This window comes from Lepisosteus oculatus, chromosome 14 (genome assembly GCF_040954835.1).
Source record: "Lepisosteus oculatus isolate fLepOcu1 chromosome 14, fLepOcu1.hap2, whole genome shotgun sequence".
NCBI lineage: Eukaryota > Metazoa > Chordata > Actinopteri > Semionotiformes > Lepisosteidae > Lepisosteus > Lepisosteus oculatus.
In genome coordinates, this window is record NC_090709.1 from 4,511,058 (window position 1) to 4,534,031 (window position 22,974).

At 43.1% G+C, this 22,974-nt stretch overlaps 1 protein-coding gene, 1 non-coding gene and 1 pseudogene across 5 annotated transcripts in view; all 3 read right to left on the minus strand.

Moving 5' to 3' along the window:
* The window catches only part of LOC102695046 (zinc finger protein 721-like), a 1,154,024-nt pseudogene that overhangs the window by 170,151 nt on the left and 960,899 nt on the right, over window positions 1–22,974 (minus strand).
* trnar-ucu (transfer RNA arginine (anticodon UCU)) lies at window positions 5,358–5,450 on the minus strand. The gene is made up of 2 exons: window positions 5,414–5,450; window positions 5,358–5,393 (listed from the first exon to the last, which is right to left on the minus strand). It is a non-coding gene; the product is annotated as a tRNA-Arg (tRNA).
* Window positions 16,671–22,974, minus strand: part of LOC138242800 (butyrophilin subfamily 2 member A2-like) — a 33,735-nt gene continuing 27,431 nt past the window's right edge. For all 4 annotated transcript variants that reach the window (XM_069198352.1, XM_069198353.1, XM_069198351.1 and 1 more), the window contains one exon: window positions 16,671–17,467. In XM_069198352.1, the coding sequence (XP_069054453.1) occupies window positions 16,908–17,467 (560 nt within the window). In that variant the 3' untranslated portion in view covers window positions 16,671–16,907. The remainder of the gene's footprint in view (window positions 17,468–22,974) is intronic.

Consider the following 22,974-nt stretch of genomic DNA (forward strand, 5'->3'; position numbering starts at 1 on the left):
CCACGACTTGTGGATATTTCCACAGCCTTTACATCAAACTATCAGTGAGCTAATTATCTTTTTTAAAACCTCCAGTTTGTCATTGATGCTTAATTACGCACTAACTGGAACCCAGGGGACCGCTGTGTACAGACGTTCACAATGCGAGAAATACTGTTCAATACGGCTTTGTGCGAAAAACCTGTATATGACCATAGGAAGCAGAACAGCCCTGTCTCCAATTACCCAGACTGTAAGCACGGGAATAAAGCTGTTTGATTTCTGAAACCCTTCCTTTACGCCCTGTTTTCACCCAGGTAAGGGTCAACTATATTGACAATACTACTGACAGCAGGAAGATTAAAATATTCTTTACTCAGCAACTTATTAAAAACAGCTCCCATGATGTTCAAACCGATTTTTTACACAGAACACTGACACAGCTTTGCTTTCTGAATCTCTTTTTCTCGTGCTTTTATTTAATATGGCACAATGCACTGGGATAGGGGTATTCTGTTCACAAACCATTAGCATTTAAACCACAGCACCCACAATGCTGCAAGTAAGTGTTTTGCACACTAAGCAGGTCCTCTGACTTTTCCCAGCTTTGTTTTGGGTTGTGGAACCTTTATTTTTTTATGATTTTCTGAAGATAACACTACAGGTGGGATTTTTTGAAGATACTACAGGTAATACACTGGGATAGGTGGGTCGTCTTCATGGCTCAATAGCATTTCAAATACAACAGCCACAGTCCTGCAACCAGGTGTTTTACACACCAGACAGTTCCCCTAACTTCATACAACCTTGTTTTGAGTTGTGGAACATTTCTTTATTTTTAATGATTTTTTTTTTTACTGTAATCAAGTGTTGTGCTAACTAGGCAGGCCTCCTGACCTTTCACAGTCATGCTTTGTTGTGTGCAACTTTAATTATCTTTTTAGTATTTTTTGAACATGGCAACTTCCACCGAGATGGTTGGGGGGTGGGGGTGCTCTTCAATAGCTTTTTCATCTATACACACAAACGGATGTAACCAAGACACTAAGAACCTGTCACGCAGGGGCTGACTGCTGAGGATAGGGATCCAATGCGGTGCCCTTGGTAGGGTTGGCGCGAGACGCAGGCGTAGTCGGAGTAAACAGGCTGGGGTCCGAGTCCGGGAAGGCGTAGAATTTGCGTCGGTGTGGATTCAGAAGGCAGAGGCGTAAACGAAGAGACAGTCTGTGGTCAGGATCCGAGAAAGCGTAAAACAGGCGAAGGTACAAAATCGAGTGGCTAAAGCGGTAGTCAGAAAAGCAGGGTCGAGGTCCATTGGAGAAGTCGTAGTAAGGCAAAGGCGTAGTTAGTAGGTAAGCTCTGGGAGAGAATCTCAATCGTGAGCAATGACCGGGGGACAGATGAGGGTTTAAGTAGAGGACTGATTGACGCGTGCACGTTTGGTATGGGGAGAGCTCGTGGGAATGCGGGAGCGCTTGCCTGCGTGAGGGAGATTCGTGACAGAACCAACAGAATCAACCTGAACTCATAGAAAAACAAGAATGCCCCTGAGACACCTGCACCCCCCTCCTGGACCACTCTGGTATCAACACCCCCAAACCCATCCATTCCAGCTAACAAGACTCAGAATCGGTGCAACCCTGGACCAAGAACTTCCAATCTCTGATGTTACTGTCTCTAAAGTCGGACGTCATGTTCTGTGGATGTGCAGTGTGCCTTTTCTCTTGTCGTGTTCAAAATGACTCATTGCATACACTCCTCACTGTGTGTTCCATACTGCTCCATTATTTCATTCAGATGACCTATGTGGTGTCTGCAGACACATCAGCTGACCTCGACATGATTTGAACACACAACCTTCTGATCTGGAGTCAGAGGCACTACCGTTGCGCCACAAGGTCACTTATGACAAGTGCTTTTAATTCCCCCAAAGAGAAAAATCAGCGTCCCTGAAAAAGATTTTGTTTTCATTCTCTCCTGTGAGAAGCGCCGCTCTTCTGAAGAGGTTTTTATTTTCATAAAAGGAAGTGAATACTTGTATTAAGCTAAATCAAGACGATGGAGATGCACTGCCGTTGTTTTTCTGCACATTTCGTTAAAATGAGAAAAATTCACTGGCATTTTTTTGCAGTATTTCTTCTGTCCTGATAAGCAAGATTAGTATTTTATCTTTCAGAAGTTGTATGAATGTCTTGAAGTTCAGAAACAACTTGTTCCAGAAAGGAAATGAACACTTGCTTCAAAGTAAATCAAGACGTATGTCTCTCTCACTGCGTGTGCTCTTATCTGTCCATCTCTCTCTCTCCTCTTCTCTCTGGCAGTCTGTGTAGAGTATCTAAAGGGGATGTAACACCACCTGGCAAAGAAGAAAAATTCTCAGAGGCAGAATAAAAAATCAATATTCTCTTCTCATTCAGATTCACAGTGAAGACTAACACTCAGACTGAAGCTCAACTCCATACTGCTCGCTATCCTCACAATCCAGGACCAGAAAATATTCAGACAATCAGTGCTGCTTCATGAATAATATCAGAACAGCCTGGATTCAAGTCCCATCTCCCCCTTTTCTCCTTCCCCACAGCCTCTTAGAGACAGAGAAGAGCTCCTGGTTCTCCTCTCTGTGAACTGGGCTCAGGGGTCACTGATCTGGCAGCTGTGGGCTCTGTTCCAGGTCAGAAGCAAGAAGTTTCTATTAACCCTTTCCAGGACTTCCAGCCCTTCAGTATTACTTTCTTTACTGTATGTCAGCCTCCCAAAATGTTTATAAATGTTTTATAACACACATGAGTGTGGAATTATCTTATTATTTATATATAGTATTTATGTAATAAACACCAGTAGTGACACTATGATCAGTATATTGATTATTTGTAGCCGATGGTCAGATGGTCATGTCTACAATAGTGACCATTTGACCAGTCTGTAGCTCTGAGCAGTGGGACTCAGATCACACAGAAGACCCGTCTGTGTGTGATTCCATACCAGCCCTGAGATTCAGCTACTCTCACAAATGTCTCACAGACCGTCTTATAAATGTACAATTAGATGAAGTCATGTAACAGTTTTACAGATAATTTAAATAATCAGACAGCAGTATTGGCAGTGGATACATCTCCACATGGGGGAAGGGGACAGTAAAATAGTAAGGAAAATACAAGAGAAGAAACTGAAATATATGTGCTCACTGTAAGGTAGGAAGACGTGGTCAGACGAGCAAAACAACTTTGCAGATAATGTGAAGTGACATTGGTTTGTGTCAATCAGCTCACGGATTTTGCTTCATGTGCCTTAAGCTGTGCAATTTGTGTGGTTGTTGAATGAGATTGGTTTCTTCACAAGCCCGGTCAATTGACAGTGGAGAGCTTGCTGACGCACACCTTCATGAAGACTCTCTTTAAGATGATTACACCTTTCATTGTCAAACCGCATACAAAAGTTGCACCAATACTAAGAGAAAGGATGAGGAATGGCTTTTATCAAGCGATTGCAGTGTTTGTTTGACTGAGGATCCTTGTGTGCTGAACTGGCCTCTGGAGAAGTGCAGTGCAGTAAAACAGAAGGTTTGTGTCCTTCAAGATTGTAACAGAACAGAACAATACAATGACAATACTTTTATGAGAGTAAATATTACTGGTGCATCACAGTTCTTATAATGGTGAAAACAGGAGCACCTTCTCTACATTTTGGACTGAAGTATTTAAAAGGCAAGAAATACTATCATTATGCAATTAATTAATGCAGTTGAGCTCCTCTAAATGTTGCAGTGTGATGAAACAATGTATAGAATTAGGTGACAATATCGGAATTCATTCAAATGCACAAGATTAATTTTCAGCAAAAATGCACTCGAATATATTTTACAAGAAAGAAACCTTACATTTGCCTAAAACACTGTGACACAGAGGCCAATCTCTACTCCCTTATTATGCCGGCTTACCCGCTCATGATGAACTGTCCTCCAGCGATAGTCAGCTGCCATCACTGACTCAGACATGATGTTCATGTACATATTATACCTTAATATGACACTGCGTTACAATGATTTGATCAAAACAACTGGTGAATAAAAAATAATCAAATATTTCTTTCCTTTCTTTTAGTAGATAAAGACCAAAAAATAAGTATTTATTCTTTTCCTCTCCTACCAGCCCTTACAAGTCACCCAGTATTTAGTTTAGAGCTGGATTAAAGCTCCAGTCTCTTTGAGGGAATCCCACAGCTGCCAAATATCTCCATCTCAGTGTTAAGAAGCAAAAAAACTCACATTTGCTGCAGAAGGAACAGGAGAATTCGTGCCATTCAGCCTTACAGCATGATGTCATTTTCTCATTCTCATTTTTAGATGCTTGTGATCGAATCTATGATCCTTATGAGTGTGGTCACCCTCCATAAAGGTAGCACAAATATAACGTGCCACGTTTTCAGAGAATCGCATTAATTACAGGTCAAAAGAAGGCGACAAAGTGTCCGCTAGGCAGTTCAGCGATTTCAATGGTGTTCTCTGTTGTTTAGGTCCAGAATGACATCCGTTACAACCAGGAAACACACAGTGTCAGGCATCAAAAAGACCTCCCAAAACCCTGATCCTCTCCTTGATCTGGTGATGGCATCCAGACATTTCCTGCAACACAGCCAGGATACGGTCTTCAACAACACGAGTGAAAAGCTAATTCCCAACCTTTGCAATCCTTTGCAAAGAAGGACTGCATGTGCTCAGTGTTAAATGCACTGTTCATTATTAATAATAATAATAATAATCTTTACATTATATAGCGCCTTTAAAGGTGGCTTTTCAAAGCACTTTACAGAATGACAACAATAAAGTTAAAAAATACACAAGATAAGCAGGATGAGAATACACAGTTAGAGAAGACAATAGATGGTGGTATTAAATACAGTAGGAACAGAGGGGTAAAGAATGGTTCATTAAAGGCTCTTCTAAAGAGAGGGTTTTGAGTCTGGATTTGAAGGAGTTTAGAGAAGGTTACTCTCTGATATCCTTGGGGATAAAGATCCAGAGCTTTGGGGCAAAACAGGAGAAGGCCCTGTCACCCATAGAGTGTAGATGGACTGGGGGACAGATAGGAAAACACAATTAAAAGAGCGAAGGTTGTGAGGTGGGGGGTAGGGCGATAACCCAGACCGGTACTGAGGTGCCAAGCCATGGAGAGCCTTATAGGTGAGCTTGAGGATTTTGAAGTTGACAGGAAGTCAGTGCAAGGACTCCAGGACAGGAGTGATGTGATCACAGTCCAGTGCTAATTTCTTTCTTGTGGCTGCTGGTTCATTTTCAACTGTGGACTCTTAAGAAGTCCTGTATTTGACTTGATCAACACCAAACCCTAGAGGATTTCGAAAGGTTGAATCAAAATGATACATGGCTCTGGTGGGAGTCAAACCCACAACCTTTGAATTACTTTATTCTATCAAGGCCTAGAAGTCCAACGCGCTCTCCATTGCGCCACAGAGCCAGCTGGCTGAAAAAGTGTTTGCCCCCATCCAGATTTCTTATTTTTTTGCATGTTTGTCACTGGAAGTTTCAGATCATCAAACAAATTGAAATATTAGACAAAGATAACACAAGTAAACACAAAATGCAGTTTTTAAATGAAGGTTTTTGTTATTAAGGGAAAAAAGTCCAAACCTACATGGCCCTGTGTGAAAAAGTGATTGAGATTTATCAGTCTGGAAAAGTTTATAAAGCCATTTCCAAAGACCAAAATTACCCCAAGAGCACAGCAACGACTCATCCAAGAAGTCACAAAAAACCCCACAACAACATCCAAAGAACTGCAGGCTTCACTTGCCTTAAGTTAAGGTCAGTGTTCATGACTCCACCATAAGAAAGAGACTGGGCAAAAATGGCGAAGACGGAAACCACCGATGAGCCAGAAAACATCTTGATGATCCCCAAGACTTTTGGGAAAATTCTCTGTGGACTGACGAGACAAAACTTGAACTTTTTGGAAGGTGTGTGTCCCATTACATCTGGCGTAAAAGTAACACAGCATTTCAGAAAAGGAACATCATACCAACGGTAAAATATGGTGGTGGTAGTGTGATGGTCTGGGGCTGTTTTGCTGCTTCAGTACCTGGAAGACTTACTGTGGTAAATGGAACCATGAATTCTGCTGTCTACCAAAAAATCCTGAAGGAGAATGTCTGGCCATCTGTTCGTGACCTCAAGCTGAAGCGCACTTGGGTTCTGTAGCAGGACAATGATCCAAAGTGGGCAAACTTCTATGCCCGCTTTGATGCTCTGAACACGGGCAATGCTGAGAAGACCCCAAGTGTGCAGGGCGAGTTTGTTCTGAAACTCTCAGAGCAGGACGTGCAGAAGACTCTGAGCAGGGTGAAAATCCGTAAGGCTGCAGGGCCTGATGGGATACCACCTCACGTCCTGAGGACATGTGCAGCCCAGCTGACCACAGTGTTTACGGACATCTTTAACTCCTCCCTGTCACAGTCCATGGTCCCCACCTGCTTTAAAAAAACCACTATTGTTCCAACCCCCAAAAAGACAAAAGTGACATGCCTGAATGATTACTGCCCAGTAGCATTAACATCTGTGGTGATGAAATGCCTGGAGAAGCTGGTGTTGTCACACATCAACTCCTCCATCACAGAGTCCCTGGACCCCCTGCAGTTCGCCTACCAGAACAACAGATCAGTGGATGATGCTGTCTCCCTGGCTCTGCATACAGCCTTGGAACACCTGGACACTAAGAACTCGTATGTGAGAATGCTGTTTGTGGACTACAGTTCAGCATTCAATTCCATCACACCCAGTCAACTGGTGACAAAGCTCAGGGGATTAGGTCTGTGCAACTCTGTCTGCAACTGGCTGCTGGACTTTCTTATCGAGAGACCACAGGTGGTGCGGATAGGCAATAAAACATCAACACCACTCACCCTGAGCACTGGAACCCCACAAGGCTGCTGTCTGAGTCCAAGGTTGTACTCCCTATTTACTCACGACTGCACAGCAAGACACAGCAACAACCGCATCATTAAGTTTGCCGATGACACCACTATAATAGGACTGATCAGTGATGATGACGAGTCCACTTACAGGGATGAAGTTGTACAGCTGCTTAGGTGGTGTCATAGCAATAACCTGGACTTGAACATAAAGAAAACGAAAGAGCTAATAGTGGACTTTCGGAGACACAGGCCACACACTCACAGCCCACTCAGTATTGATGGAACGGAAGTGGAAACAGTCACCAGCTTAAGGTTTTTGGGAATTCACATCTCTAAAGATCTAACCTGGACTGTGAACACTGACTCTATCATGAAGAAGGCTCAGCAGCGCCTTTATTTCTTGAGGTGCCTCAAGCGATGGGGGATGCCAATACATGTGTTGGTGAACTTCTACCGCTGTACTATCGAGAGCGTCCTCACCAACAGGATCACCGTGTGGTATGGCAACACCTCTTCGCGAGAAAGAAAGGCACTGCAGAGAATGGTCAATATGGCCCAGAAGATCATCGGCTGCGGTCTCACCGAGATTAAACAGCTCTATGAGGACTGCTGCCGTGGTAGAATTCTGGCCATCACAGAGGACAGTCACCACCCCGGGCATGAGCTCTTCACCCCACTGCCCTCAGTCAAGAGATACAGATGCAGCCATTCAAAACGAGCGGGCGATACCGCATTATTTTGCGGTGCGCTTTAAGCAGTCTACCGCGAGTTACCTTAAATTCTCCTATAATACCGCAAGTAAAATAATAGTATCCGGAATTTCCGCAAGGTGGAGCTAATAAAGCTCAACCTCTCATGTTTGTGCTGTCGCCATCAAAGTCTTTAACGAAGATATTACAAATAGGATTAATAATGAATGACCTTGGACAAGCTGTAAACTCAAAGTCTGGTCCACTGGTCCACATTCTTTTTTTCATTGACCGTCTTTGTAAAAGTAACACCACAGCATTTCGCAATCACGCATTTGTTTCCAATCATGCAAAGTACAGTAATTTTTGAGAATCGATTCACCATGCCTTTCACATGCTCATAAAATAGATTGATTTAGGAACATAAACATATTACCGTATGCAAACTGTACTGTATACAGTATGTATATGTATATTTAATGTCTTAACTGTGCCCGTTTAAGTATTGAATATTTATATGGAATTTTACCACTGAAGGGAAATCTTAGTACCTGAGCATAAAATGAACAGGAACATACTGTAACACGTGTGAAGGCCATAAACGATATTAATTTTGGAACTTAAACATACAGTATATGGCTGGTCTCAGTACTTTAAAGAAAACATACACACCAGTATCCCATTTCTCCCTAAACATTTTAAGCATCGAAGTCTTTAACTAACGTGATACCGGAGTCAACAAGCATACTTTTAGAATTTGATTAAACGGGAATATAATATGGAATCGCGTATCTAAAGAAATTAATAACGATATAATTATATTCATGTACCGCAACACAAGAATAGTACACGCTGTACATTGTCTGTTGATAATGTTTCTGTAGTGTTTTTTCAGCACTCTCCATGTGACCTTGCTGGTGGCACTGTGAGTTAGGTTCCTGACTCCCATGTCACATGGTCTATGATCAACTCATGCTAGAGCCGTGACCTTTTTTTTAACAAACATTTCTTTGAAAAAATGAAACGTTTCCCTGAGTCAGAGATTAAATAAAACCTCACTCGCACCAAACAAATTTATATTTCTAAATATCACAACATGATCGAATTTAAGTCATTTTAATAACAATGAATAGTCACCTAGGCGTTACAATATAAATATTTATATTGATTTAAATAATGTTTTGATTTAAATCGCAAATACGGGTTTAAATATATGTGTTTTTTGATTCACAATCAGACAAATGCAACATAAATTGATATCTTTGTCTTCTAAGTATCTTAATAAACTTTCAGCATAGCTTTCTCCCCGTTTAGATTTATTTTGGGATCAAACGTGGAAAGACTAGATTGTAATCGTTTTTATTTTGTAAATACATTTTAGAAAATTGTAATCTATACTAAAAAGCTGTACACCACCTGCTATAAAGATACATATTGTAATACTTTCGGGTTCGGATAGGACAGACACAAGAACTCAGACTTGCGGAGTTAAAGCAAGTTAAAGCCTTGATTTTATATATCACCTTTAAAAGTGGCATCTCAAAGCAAAGTAAATACCCAACACTGATTGTACCCATCTGTCATGCTAATAAAGCAGCTTGAATTGAATTGAGAGAGGTGGGGGGGGTATATTTGCTTTGTGTATAAAGTACATTGTGAATGTTTTCACAGCCTTCACTTTGTCGTTTTTATGCCATTTTTTGACCACGCACGAATATTCCTATGTCCGTATCTTCGCAAGGGAATCAGTGCGAATTTTAATACTAATTAAATGACCGCAGGCACTTTCCACCCCCTATACATTCTCAGAGTAGAACAGACTAACCTTCTAATGAAAGACGGTCCACCCCCCACGGACAGGAAAAGTGCCCACAGGCACTTAAACTTAATATGGTCAGTAACAGTAAACAGTAACATGGTCAGAAGGAGCACGTACAAACGTTTCCGAAATAACCACATGTAAGACTCTGATGCTTAAAATGTTTAGGGAGAAAGTGGAATACTGGTGTGTATTTTTTCTTTAAACTACCAATACCAGCCATATAGAGTCTGTAACGTAGGGATTTCTATATGTCTTTATTTAGTGGTTACATTAGTGACAAAGGCTAAACTTTTAGCTTCAGTAACGTGTACATATCTCCCCTTTTTATAAAACGACATGGTTGAAAACTGTTCCAGAGCCACTGTTGTTTCATCAGTGAAAAGTACATCATGAAATGCCTCTCCCTGTTCAATCCACTGGAAAAAAGAAAAGGAGCATAAAGCTTCTGATGGTCATAAATGATATTCATTTAGGAGCAGCATCAGAGGTATGTTTTTAACTGCACTGCATTGGAGAGAATACCATAGTGTGTTTTTTTTTTTACTCCCTGGCGGAAACTGGCTTCCAGAAGAATCAGTATGGCTCAGAGATTAAATAAAACTTCACTCGCACCAAACAAATGTATATTTCTAAATATCACAACATGATCGGATTTAAGTCATTTTAATAACAATGAATAGTCACCTATGCGTTACAATATAAACATTTATATTGATTTAAATCGTGTTTAAATCACCTTTATTTAAAACCCATAGATAAAGCTGATACTGTTTAGACTTTTAATTATTTAAAACTGTATTAAAGCAGCACAATACACAATGCAAGGTAAATCGCTAACTTTGTCTTCTGTGTAATAATGTTCACCTCTCTGTCCAGCAAATTTACAATAGTAATAATAATGAACTTTATTGTATATGGCGCCTTTAAAGGTGGCTCCTCAAAGCGCTTTACAGGTTAAAAACAATACTGTTAGGCTGGGAAAACGATTTTTTTTTTAAGAAATACAAAATGAGATATAATGATATGTTCCGGCTTAGACATTAACGAAGAGCATAACGCGTGTACTGTATACACTGCAAGTACAACCCAACTCTCTGCAGGAGTGCTGGCTGTGACGAATTGAACCGGTTTCACGGGTATTTTCAAAGTAGGAGGCGGGATTTCCAGCGAAAGACACCCCCCCCCTCAAAAACCCAGTAAGTACAGTACTTACTAGTTAAAGGCTAGGCTCCTCAATGAAATCGCTTTAACATGCTAATGCATTGGTGTAACAGTCCGGGCGTGGCAAGCTTCTAATTTCAACCCGACTACGGCGAAAGGAACCCTTCTTTCATTAGAAGACAATGAACATATTTTAGCCCTGAATGAATTAATAGCAAACATGGTTTACATAAAAGACATTTTTCCAAGAAAGTTTAGCCTTTGTCACTAATGAAACCACTAAATAAAGACATAAATATAAAAATCTTAAGATTTTTAAAATACATGACTTTGCTAAAATTTATTTGAAAATAAAAACAATTACAGCCACCAGGGGAGAGAGAGAACAGGGGAGGGATGTTGGTTTTGCATAAGGGGCGGGGCTATGGTATGTTCTGGCTGTTTGTGAATTATCGTTGTTGAGTATGGAGTGTTGAGGTATTGATTTTGTGTAATGCTTTATGTTGAAAATTGAGGTGGATTTTGTTTATGATAAAGAGGATAAACTGGGATGGGAGGAAGGTTTGGTTTTGCAAAAGGGGCAGGATTATGATAATTGGAGGAATTTGCGAGAGTAAAATGGTTTGATATATTTGATTTTGTATTGTGGTTGTTATCTATGTTTTTGGTTGGTATTATGTTTATATGGTTGTTTGTGTTGGTTGGTTGTTATTTTGGTTATTAATAATACGATCTATAGTTGAAATCTGAGCCTAAATAAAAAGAAAAAGCAAGTGATTAGGTTTATGAGCAATCTACTTATTCGTTTAAAACGCTATATAAAATAAAGTTTATTATTAATTTGCTGGACAGAGCGGTGAACATTATTATGCATAAGACAAAGATAACGATCCTGATCAGTTTAGAAATCTGTGTACGCTGTAAGGTTTTTACTTCTTAAACTTTTAAAATACACGTTTTGAATAGAAAGAAATCCTCTTCCTGGTACAGTATGTATAGCAAACCAGCACGTCTTTTTTCTCCAATCAGAGGGGTGTCAGATGGTGTCAGCCAATCACCATTCTGAAGCCCTACCATAATCTCTGGTATGGGGAGACCCCAGAATTCTGTCCCATAGTTTAGACAGATGATAGATACTTTTATTGATCCCGTGAGGGAAATAAAGTAAATCATTTTCATTTTAGGAAATTACTAAACGCTCGGTTAAAAGCAAAGGAGATTGTCTGTTATAGTGGACATAAAAACAAGAGTTCGCTGGCATTATATCCTGGAAGACACAGACCGGCGCCAGACCGGTAAAATGCCTGATGAACTAGGGATTGGACAGTTTCCAAGTGCTTGTATAATCGATGGAAATGTTCAAATAAATGTGCAAAAGAAATAAACAAAATAATCATTTATTTCTTTATCATATTAGGTAGCTAATGTCTTCTCTTTGCTAGTTAGTGGCTGTGTTTCTGCGTTGGGTAGCAACGGGTGACTGTTCTCAGGCGGAAGATGTAAACAGCTTAATGTTCGTGTTCAATAATTTTTTTAAATTAAAATTCATTCTATACAGCAATCGCATATTTGGGTACCGTTTCATAAAACTTTCATGCTTAAGTTTCTCTGGAAACCCTCTCGTATTTTTTTTTCAAATTTTGAAAACTGAAATGAATTAAAAATGAAATCCCGTGCGAGTCTCTCCTGCACGTGCCGGTGCCTGTAAAGCTGCCTGAACTGGGAGGGACCTGCTGACGTCATCAGCCAGGCGGAATAGGCACTGTGATGCCATCAGAAAGTGCCTCAGGGTGTATATGGGAGTTGTAGTTTGTAAGATGTTTAGTTCCTAATAAATTGATATAATCGCCCAGTGAAAGCTCTGTTTACCTTCATATGAAAGCCCAAAACACTAAACTGAACCCAAGATTTTACATCTGTTTGGTGGCAGCGGCAAGTTTTTTTCTTCACGGACAGAAACTTGGGCTACTTGTCAGTCTTGTCTTCTGTCTTGGGCTATGGGCTATTTAATTATTTACTTTTTTCGATAGCCTGAAATTTCATTCAGATCTGTCCATGTAATGTCATACATTTTACTGCCCTTGTGTGTGTTTAACCCTTGTCGAATGGGTTGTAAATGTCTCTTCCCTGAGTACTGGCTGACACTGAAAAAAGGCTACAGGAGCTCTGTAAATGAAGATTTGTGTGTGGGCTACCCAACACACTTAGTTGCAGCAGTGTGGGTGTTTAAATGCTATTGGCTCATGAACAGCATCCCCCTATCCCAGTGCACTGTCTGTCTAATAGTGCCACATTCAATAAAACCAATAGAGAAAGAGATTCACAACGCAAAGCTGTGTCAATCTTCTGTGTAAAATATCGGTTTGTAAAAATTCGCTCTGAATCTGGACTGTAATTAACACATACCGTTTGTATAAAAACAGGTGAGTGTAAATCTGCTTTGTTATTGTCGAGCTGTGTAAGAAGACAAGAAACATATATTTCCGAACCTTTAATTCAGTATGATGTGTTTAGTACTGCAGAGATCAATGACAATGTATGTATAGAAAAAAGGTGAGTGTGAATCTGGTATGTTATCGTCCAACTGTAAAAGGAGACAGGAAACCCTGCTATACTGTAGTTCAGAGTCATTTGTTTTCTCCGGTTTTCATAACCTTCGCTTATTAAAATGACTGTTTTTGAGACCACGATTTTTCAGATGTCAATAACTTTGCGAAAATTACTAAGAGCCTTCAAATCACACGCGTTTAAGAGATCGCGATTTGTGAAAAGTGTCGCAGCTTTTATTTAAACAATACCCAGTACCCATATTTAGAAACCTTAGTTTGAATAAAGCAGATCCCAGGTGTAAGTGAGTTCATAACGTGAGAACACATGATGCTACATTTTTATGCATCAGTTGAAGCCTTCTGAAGTCTCTCAAAAAACATAAAAATATAGTGCGAAGAGGAATGGCTGTAAAAAGACAGGGTTTGGGCACAGCGACACCTAGTGGTCCAGGGCTGCAGCACCACAAGAGCCCAGTCTCACGTTCCATGTGATGCTTTTACTGCAATAAAAACTATGAATCACAATTTAAAAATATACAAGTGTAGTAGGCTCTCACGAGCCACCAGTTCTGTAGAGTTTGGACATTTACTGGGACAATTATTATTTGCAGCAGTAAATCACAAAATTGATTCTTTTGATGGCTTTAGAATCCAACCATGCGATATAACTCAAACAACTCACACACACAGGTACTAATACACGAGGATACATTTATTAATACATAGAATATGCATGTAAATCTAACAGATCTTATTGAGAGGGTTATCAGAATACAAAAGATATATATTCAATCAGTTACAAAGAGTTACATATATCAAGAGGACATACGTTCGGTATATCATTCATTTAGACCGTTTCGTAAGTGAACTTGGTTACAACTTCTACACTAGATACTCAAAACAAGTACATAACTCTTAGGAATTAAATTGATATCAACTGGTTGGGATAACAATTGAATTCTCGAGCTGTAATGCAGTGAAGTTGAATACCAATCTCTGGGGATTCAGATCTCCTGCGGACTCAAAGAAACAGTTGCAGGCTGTTGCTGTCCAATCCGTGCTTTCTGGCTAGGTGGCAGGCTGTGCTGTTCAGCTTGCGACGGTGCGCTGCTGATGCTCACTGGCCGGCTAGTTAGTGTTGGATTTAACTAGCACAGTTTGTGCACAGGAGAAAAGATAACTGTGGGTCCCAGCAGGTCAGGAAGAGGACCGGTTCGTTCCTGATGAAGCGCTAGGTCTGAATAGTGATTCAGTTGTCCACAGTTCCGACCTGTTCACGAGGCTTGCTGCTGATGCTAACCTCGGGTGGATCCTTTGGTTACTCGTGGCAACCTCCACTCTCGACTTTCAGAACAAAGCAAAGTTCTGGCACTCGGATACACTGGCCGTTACGTGGTTGTCCGGGTTGAGTCTCAGGATGGTAAGGAGGTGCGCTGCGAGAATGTCCTGCCCTTGGGATCCTTTCTGCTCTTGGGCCGTCCTGCCCTGGAATTGTCTCGCACCCCTGGAGTTTTCCTTTGAATTTCCTTTAGAATAGTCTCTCCAATAGTCTTTCTCCAGGCTCTCTGTGTTGCCTGTTTTTACCTGGAGGAACTTCAGCTCGTTCATTGTCTGAAAGTTTCATGGGCATCAGAATCCCATGTGGGTTACTCAGCCCTACCAGTTCCTGATTGGTCGATCAAGGTGAGATATGAGTCACTTACTCCTGACACCTAGGAATGCAGTCCAGATGTCCATCTGGCACTCCCTAGACAGATAGGCGCCAATGGATGACCATTGATCATGATAGCCAGGCTTAGCTAAGTGCATCCCCACTTGGGAGCTGTCCCTTATCAAAAGAAAACATCTTAAATCAGCCTGCATGAATAGCTTCTCTGTGGCTGCACCACAGAGATGAAGAGAGAGACGGGGCCTCATTTAGGAAAGCACGGCAACACTTAATTCTGTCTTATTAACAAGCATTGCCGCTACACCGTATAGAAACCTATGCCCTCAGGTAGAGGACTTGGGGCGACCTGGTGCTAGGCGGGTTTCAGGATATCCGAACGTCAATGCTGAGCAAAGGCAAAATGAAAGACCCAGAAATATATAGCCCCAGAGAGAGAGAAACACCAGAAGGACAGCAAAGAACAAGAAATGAGGGACAGGACAGAGAAGGAGCGCCCTCTGGCTGCAGAAGGCGTGACAGTACCGCCTCCCCCCCTTCATGGGCGGGTCCTGACGCCAAAACAAATAAATGAGCTGCACAGCACTGGGGGGAGGAAAAACCTAATTTAACTGAAAGGAAACCTCCGGGAGTCCACTGCTGAAAGCTGCCCCCTCCTCCAGGGTATAAACCTTTATTGGGTAGAGGAAGGGGGGGTCGAGTAGAGCTCCGGAGACTCAAAACAAAAAAAGACAAGTACACAAGCACAAACCACAACAAACATCCAGCCAGATATCCAGCGAAAAGAATGGAGGAACTGCAAAAACTCACCAAACTAACGCTGATCTCGGAGTGGACAACCCGAGGAAAGCCAGGCACAGGATCCGCTCACAGACACGGATGACCAGAGTGATATCCAGCAATTAGAAAGGGAGAGGAAAAAAGCTCAGCATCCTATCACTGATATCGGAGTGATCTACCTGTGGAAAGCCAGGTACAGGACCTGCTCACAGACACGGAAGACCGGAGTGATATCCAGCAATAAGGACGGGAGAGCCAGCTCAACATTCAATCAGGGGAGACAACCCGAGGAAAGCCAGGTAATCAAGAGTGTATGTCAGGAAGTCATAACACAGAATGACCAGCTCACAGGCACGGAAGTCAGGAGTAGCATCCCGCGATTAGAATAGAAGAACTGAAAAAAAAGCCTAGAGAAAAGAAAAAAGCTGCGGAAAAAACAAAAGACGGCGCTCGCGGGGTCGAAAATGGCTCAACATTCTGTCACGGATGTCGGAAAGGACGAACTGTGGAATGACAGGAGAGTGAAAAGACCCTGTGCGTAGCGGCAAGACGGGTTAGCCTGGACTCGGCTGTTCAGGAAATTCTGTATAGAAACCTATGCCCTCAGGTAGCGGACGTGGGGCGACCTGGTGCTAGGCAGGTTTCAGGCAAAATGAAAGACCCAGAAATATATAGCCTCAGAGAGAGAGAAACACCAGAAGGACAGCAAAGAACCGGAAATGAGAGACAGGACAGAGAAGGAGTGCCCTCTGGCTGCAGAGGGCGAGACAAACACAACACCAGGAATGCATTTACCTTTACTTTTTACTTGAGCAGCTCAGCCATCTTCTAGCCCGCTTGCTCTAGGGAGTGTCTCACAATTACCACACTAACCAGCGCACAGGGGAGTGTGTTAAAACTACCTCTCATGACACAGTCCCTCTGTGGACAGAGAATCGTCCACATGAAATGTCCAAATGGTAGGATGGAAGACAAGACTGACGTGGAGCCCAGGTTTCTGTCTGTGAAGAAAAAATCCCACTCTGCCACCAAACAGAAGTAAAATTCTGGGTTCGGTTTAGGGTTTTGGGCTTTCATATGAAGGAAAACAAAGCTTTCACTGGCTGATTATCACACTTTATTGGGAACTAAAATGAAGAAAAGAGTAGAAAAAAAAATAACCACACCACACTTCCCCCTGGGTCAGAGATCAAATACAATTGCTCTCACACTTAACAAACCACCACAGGAAAAATAAACCCAATAAGAGCATAAAATACAAAATACATAATATGCTAACACAAATTAAACACAGTATTACCAGTGGAACAGATAGCTGGGAGAGAGTCAGCCTGTGTTCATGAGTCAGTGATGGGTTTAATCTCCACACTAACAGCAGGCAGCAACACAAGGTCTTTATTACGATCCCCAGTACAGAAGACAGGATAGATCTTCTCCCCTTGAGTGAAGACCATGTCAGTGAAAGTGTAGATATGAGCTCTGGACTCCACTATGTAAAAGGAGACCTTCTTCTCCTCAATATCCACACACACCCCCAGCTTTCTGGGCCGTAGACTAAGGGGTAGATGAGTCACTGGGTCAGTGACAGCGGAGAATTCATCAAAGAAGCCAGAGAGGTAAGAGTTCAGCCACCAGTAACCGTCCTGTGGAGACAATCTGAACTCTCCATTCCTCTCTGCAGACTCTCTGGTCACTCCTATTCTCCACCAGTCATTCACCTCCACCTCCCAGTAGTGTTTCCCTGAGGTGAAGGCCTCCTTGCTCACGACACAACGCCTGGCATCAAATCTGTGAGGATTGTCAGAGAGACTCTTCCTCTCTCCCCATCTCACTCTCTTCCTATCCTCAGACAGGATGAGCTCACAGTGAGCTGTATCAGGGTCCAGAGTCACAGCAGCTGGGGAATAAAACAGCAAACATTATGTAATGTTCTATTGTGTACTGTTCTTGTACTTTTATAGTTCAATAAAGAGACCTGGAGAATGGATATGCTTTTACTTAACCGCCATCTTAGCTCAACTGACGTCACACACTTCAGGGTCTTATGGGTAATGTAGCTACACATGTAGATTGGCATTCATGGCAAGTATTACATTCTCCCTTTTTTTGTAAATAAGAAAATGCAAACAATATTACTAAATCAACATTAACTGGAATGTGAGCATCTTGTAATGTACTCTTTCAACATATGAACAATGTTATCTATTAAGAACATACAAGATTTCAAATGCTTCATATTTCAAAAGCTTTATTTTGTATTTTAAATATTTCTATAAGTATTTCAAATTGTTCCACATATTTACATTCTCATGTTACAGTCAACACATTTTGTACATTATGAGCATCGTACATCATGGCAAGAACAATGTTCTGGCATATTTGTCTCACTATTTACATTCAGCACAACAATTTTAATGAATGCATGTACATTTCTGTTAACATTGAGCACTATATTTTTAAAGAAAACGCGTATGTTTGTGGCTAGCTCTGCTGGTAGAACATGAGGCTCATCATCTCGGGGCAGCGGGGTTATGTCTCATGTCGGGTGCCAGACCCTCCATCCCATGCCTTGCACCCATTGCATACCTAGAGAGGCTCCAGCTTCCCCTGTGACCCTGGGTGCGGTTTGGAAAATGGATGAATGTGTACTGTACACGTGTTCATTGAGGGCAGCAATCCACCTCCACCTGTTACATTTCATACAGTAGGTCAGGAATGACGTTCAGGTTGACTCTGTGACCAGACCTGGTAGGGAGGTAAGTAAGTGTTTGGGTGTCTGCTTTGGCAGGGTTCTTTTCCGGCTCGTCTCTGCTCCGATGTGGTTCCTGATCAGTGGTGGGCTCATCGTCTGGCTGGTGCTGTTGCTCAGATGTAGATTGATCCTCTTTTGCTCTCAGGAGGTGACGGCGGTTGCGGTGATAGCTTTGTCCTTCACTGGTGTGTATGAGGTAAGACAGTTCATCTCCCATAGGCTGGATGACTGTGGCAGGGTTCCACTGTCCGGTTTTCTGTTGGAAACGAATGGTACCGCCTTGTTCCAGTGCAGGTAGGGGTCTTGCATTCCGCTTGCAGTAAAGCCTTTGCTTCACTTGGCTTCGTTCTCTCTTGGTGCGTACTCATTCAGGATGGACAAGTTGTGTCTGTAGGTGCTTACCTGTGGTAGGAAGGATTGAGCGCAGTCTTCGGCTCATGAGGAGTTGTGTAGGTGACTTGAAGCCATCAAGTGGTTCATTCCTGTGCTTCAGTAGACTCAGATATGGTCCTTCCTCTCAGCTTCTTCCTCAAGTATTGACCTTGCTGTCTGTACTGTTTTTTTCAGAAAATACATTGCTTTGAGCGTAGTGGGAGCTTGTTGTAGTGTGCACAAAATCCCATGCTGTCATAAAACTCTTGTGAGCTGTTCTTTGGTCTGTTGTCTGATATTACTTTCTCAGATACTCCATGTCTTGTAAACATTGCTTTGAGTTTACAGCTCATGGCTGCTGCAGTGGTGGAGTGGAGTCTTTCCAGCTCAGAAAATCTGCTGTAGTAATCGACAGCTCCTATATTGTCTTCTCTGTTCCACGTAAACAGATCTGTAGCGATGACTTGCCATGGCCTTTCAGGAATCTGATGTGAAATCATTGGCTATTTTGGGTTGGACTTGCAGTGCTGTAGGCAGGTGGGGCATTCATCCATAATGGCCTCTATCTGTTTCCCCGTTCCAAGCCAAAAAAGGAGGTCTCTGGCTCGTTGTTTTCTCTTTTCCATGTCCATATGACCGATGTGTATGTGCTGAAGCATTTCGGGGTCTCAGAGTGTGTGGCACGATTATTGTTTTCCCTTTGAATAGGATCCCATTGATCAGTGAGATCTCCTCTCTCTGTGGTTCCAGTATTCAGTGATGAGCACCGGGCATTTTCTTGTCACCTCTGGTCAACCTGTTTGGACTAGCTGTTTGAGCATGATGGACTTTCTGGATAGTGTGACAGCTACTGGAATGTCTTTATCTGGGCAGTGCAGAATCACAAAGTCGTATCTTTGTAGCTGTAAGATCATTCTTTGGAGGCACGGTGGGACTGCTGTGAGGGGATTTTTGAGTATGGACTCTTAGGGTTTGTGGTCTGACTCTACGATGACCCTTCTACTGTACACATATTGATGGAGGCATTTGCTTCCAAAGAGAACAGCAAACAGCTCCGTCTCAATTTGAGCATAGTTTTGCTCAGTGGCTGTCAGTGATTTGATTCACAGGCAATTGACTTACTCTGTTGCAGGAGTACTGCATCCAGGAAGCTCTATGACATGTAGCAGCTCTTTGTCTGGGTTGTAGTAAGTAAGAATGGGTCCTGGCTCCCTTGTGATCAGTTCCTTCATCTGCTGGAATACAGTGTTGTGTGTGACGGCATCAAACCGGACCCAGTAAAGGTGAAAGAAATGGAGCCACCTAGAAACTGAACTTGAAACCATCCTGGGGATGAACAATAACCTGTCCAGAACTCCTTCTATAAGTACCTTTGCATTTGTCAGAGTTATTATATTCTACACATCTCTCTCCTTTTCTCCTATACCTACAGAGAAAGATAGCTGCATTGCTGGAAGCCACATCGGAGGAATCGAGGAGGAGACACCAGCGGAACAGTGACAGCGGGCCACCTGTCACTGCTGCGGAGAGAAGGAGTGCAGAGCCCCGGAGCCCCAGGGCCATTGGAAGCCGTCGAGAAACAGGAGCAGGGCAGCCTAAAGGGGGGCAGGCCGCCTTGAACGACACTAACCCCGCTCTGCCTGCTACCGTGGCCACAGCCAGAGTGTGTTTCTCCTGACCCTGCTAGTCCCTGGTCAACACCAGCTTGAACATCACCCTGACCCGGCCCGCTGTCCTGCTAGGCTGGATGGGCAGCCACCAACCTGCGTCTCAGAACAGTGGCAGGACAGTGTGCAGAGGTCCTCGGCAAGTGGCTGCTCACCGTGCAGTTTGGAGCTGCAAGGGTGAAACACCCCTTCTTCCATGAGGACTGTATGCTGGGGTTGGACTGGTTACAGCAGGTGGGTGGTGGCATTGACGTGGGCCAGCAAGTTGGTGGGGAAGGGGGACCTAATCCGTCTTGCGGGGGCAGGGCGGGGGGTGTCCAGGGGTCGTGGGCTGCCCGGAGCGGGAAGCGGGGGCCAGGGTCAGCAAGAGCTGTGAGTCCTGGGGTGAGCATGCTGGGGCTGGCTTCCGAGCTGCCTGCCTGGGCATCTGATAGGGCAGCAACTGGGGGCAATGCAGGGAGGAGACAAGGTGTGCTGTAGGGCAGCTGTTGAGGAATAGCAGCGAGGGCCTCATGCAAGACCAGCAGCGGCGGGTCTCTGTCTCTTGGTCTCACGGCAAGGGAGGAGGACTGGACCCGCACAGTTCTCATGCAGTATGAAATTGACACCTGGCAGATGGCCCAGGTCAAGTGGGCAGCTGCGCAGCAGAAGGTTCGGGAGATGGGCGTGGTAGGGGTGTCATCAATCCCTCCACAGGCCCATGGTCCACTCCGGTCGTTGTGGTCCGGAAGAAGGCTCATGAAGGTTTTGTGGAAATTCCAAAAAGGTGAACGGGGTCACCCAGAGGACTCCTATCTGCTGCCGCAGATAGATGATGCCTTGGATTGCATTTCCTGGTTCAGCTCGCTCAACCTCCGCTGCGGTTACTGGCAGGTTCTGCTCGCCCCCGAGGCTCGCCCGAAGACAGCCTTCCCCATTGGCCAACGGCTCTGGCAGTTCAGTCTGTGTAATGCTCTGGCGATGTTTGAGCGGTTGATGGAGCGAGTGCTGGCATCGGTCTCCGGAGTGAGTGTATTCTTGTGCATGCCCGGGATTTCCAGCAGGCTCTGGCGAACCTCCGGTTGGTGTTGGCTTGCATCCGGCGGGTCAGGTTGAAGCTCAGCCCTGGGAAATGCGAGCTCCTGAGGAGGAGGTTACCTTCCTGGGGCATGTGGTCGGCCCGCAAGGGAACAGTACTTCCTAATATTTTAATATCTGGTATTATATAAGCAATATAAGCAATAATATGGCCTGTGCGCAGCAGCATTGACTGAGCTTTATTGGGACACACAGATATGCCCCCTGCCCTGGGAAGAGCCCCTCATTGTCTCATTACTGATTTCCTAACAGACAGAACTCGGAGGGTGAGAATCAACAATGTTTAATCTAACAAAAAGCATTCCTCTACAGGGTCCCAAGATGTGCATTGTCCCTCTTACTCTTTGTGCGATTGCCAGAGCCGTCACCACTCAAGACATATAATCAAATTTGCAGATTACTTTTTTCATTGTTAGACTGCTGTAAGCAAACGAGTGGAGCCACAAACCAACTGCTAATGAGTTTACCCCTGGTGTGAACAAAACTTCCTCACGCTGAATGTGTCCAAGACCAAAGACATGATATTGTCTTGACTTAATATGACTTAATAGGAAATATACCCACCCTCACCTACACTGGGGAAGATCTAGTAGAGCAAGTCCATGAGTACTAGTCCTTGGGGACTCCAAGTTAAGCTTTAAAGTCAATATTGACCTGAACCTTTAGAAAAGGTATTTTTTTCTTAAGGAAGCTTAACTACTTAAAAGTTGATGATTCATTGTTGGTTTTGATCTGTCGGTCCCTCCTTGAATCTGTTCTAACTTTTACCCTGATCTGCTGGTTTAGCATAAATCTGAGAAGCAAGAACAAACTGAAGAGACTTGTGAAAATGTGTCAGAAGGTCATTGGTGCTGATCTTTCAGCCCTCTCTAGCATTCACATGCTTTGTGTAAAGCAAGATCCATATGTAATGATCCTTCACACCTCTTATTTAATAATATCCAATTACTCCCATCGGAACGCAGGTACTGACTCCCCAACTCCAAAACCAACAGATTCAAGTTCTCTTTCATACCCGTAGCCATATTGTGACTTAACACTTGACCAAATATGTATAAGTATGTTGTTCCTCTCATTTTTTTATTCTGTCCATCTATACACCAACACTGCTTCTGTAAAAAAAAAACCTATTCAGGGGGTATATATAAATACCCTCTGACTGAGGGGCTATAGGCATCTGTCCCTGAGCCCTTGGCAGCTGTGGTGACACCATTCCATGAACCGTAAATTACAGCTTTCAGTAAACACATCCATTAAAATGTGCACAATTGAGTGTCCTGTAACACTGTCAGAGTGTTCTGGCAGAAAGAATCCCTCTGGGCTCCCAGACTGTTTGTAGTCAAGGATCACTGGCTCTGCCAAATTCAACTTGTAGACTCTCATGAAAGAGTGAAAAGAGACCGCAGAACACATGACCTTTGGGCAAAATGAGTTTTCTACACTGTCAGCCACTTCAGGAGAGACTTGTACAGGAAACTGGAGTGAAACACAGGATGGAGACAGAAATTCCTAACCTGAAGTTTTAATTGATCTTCA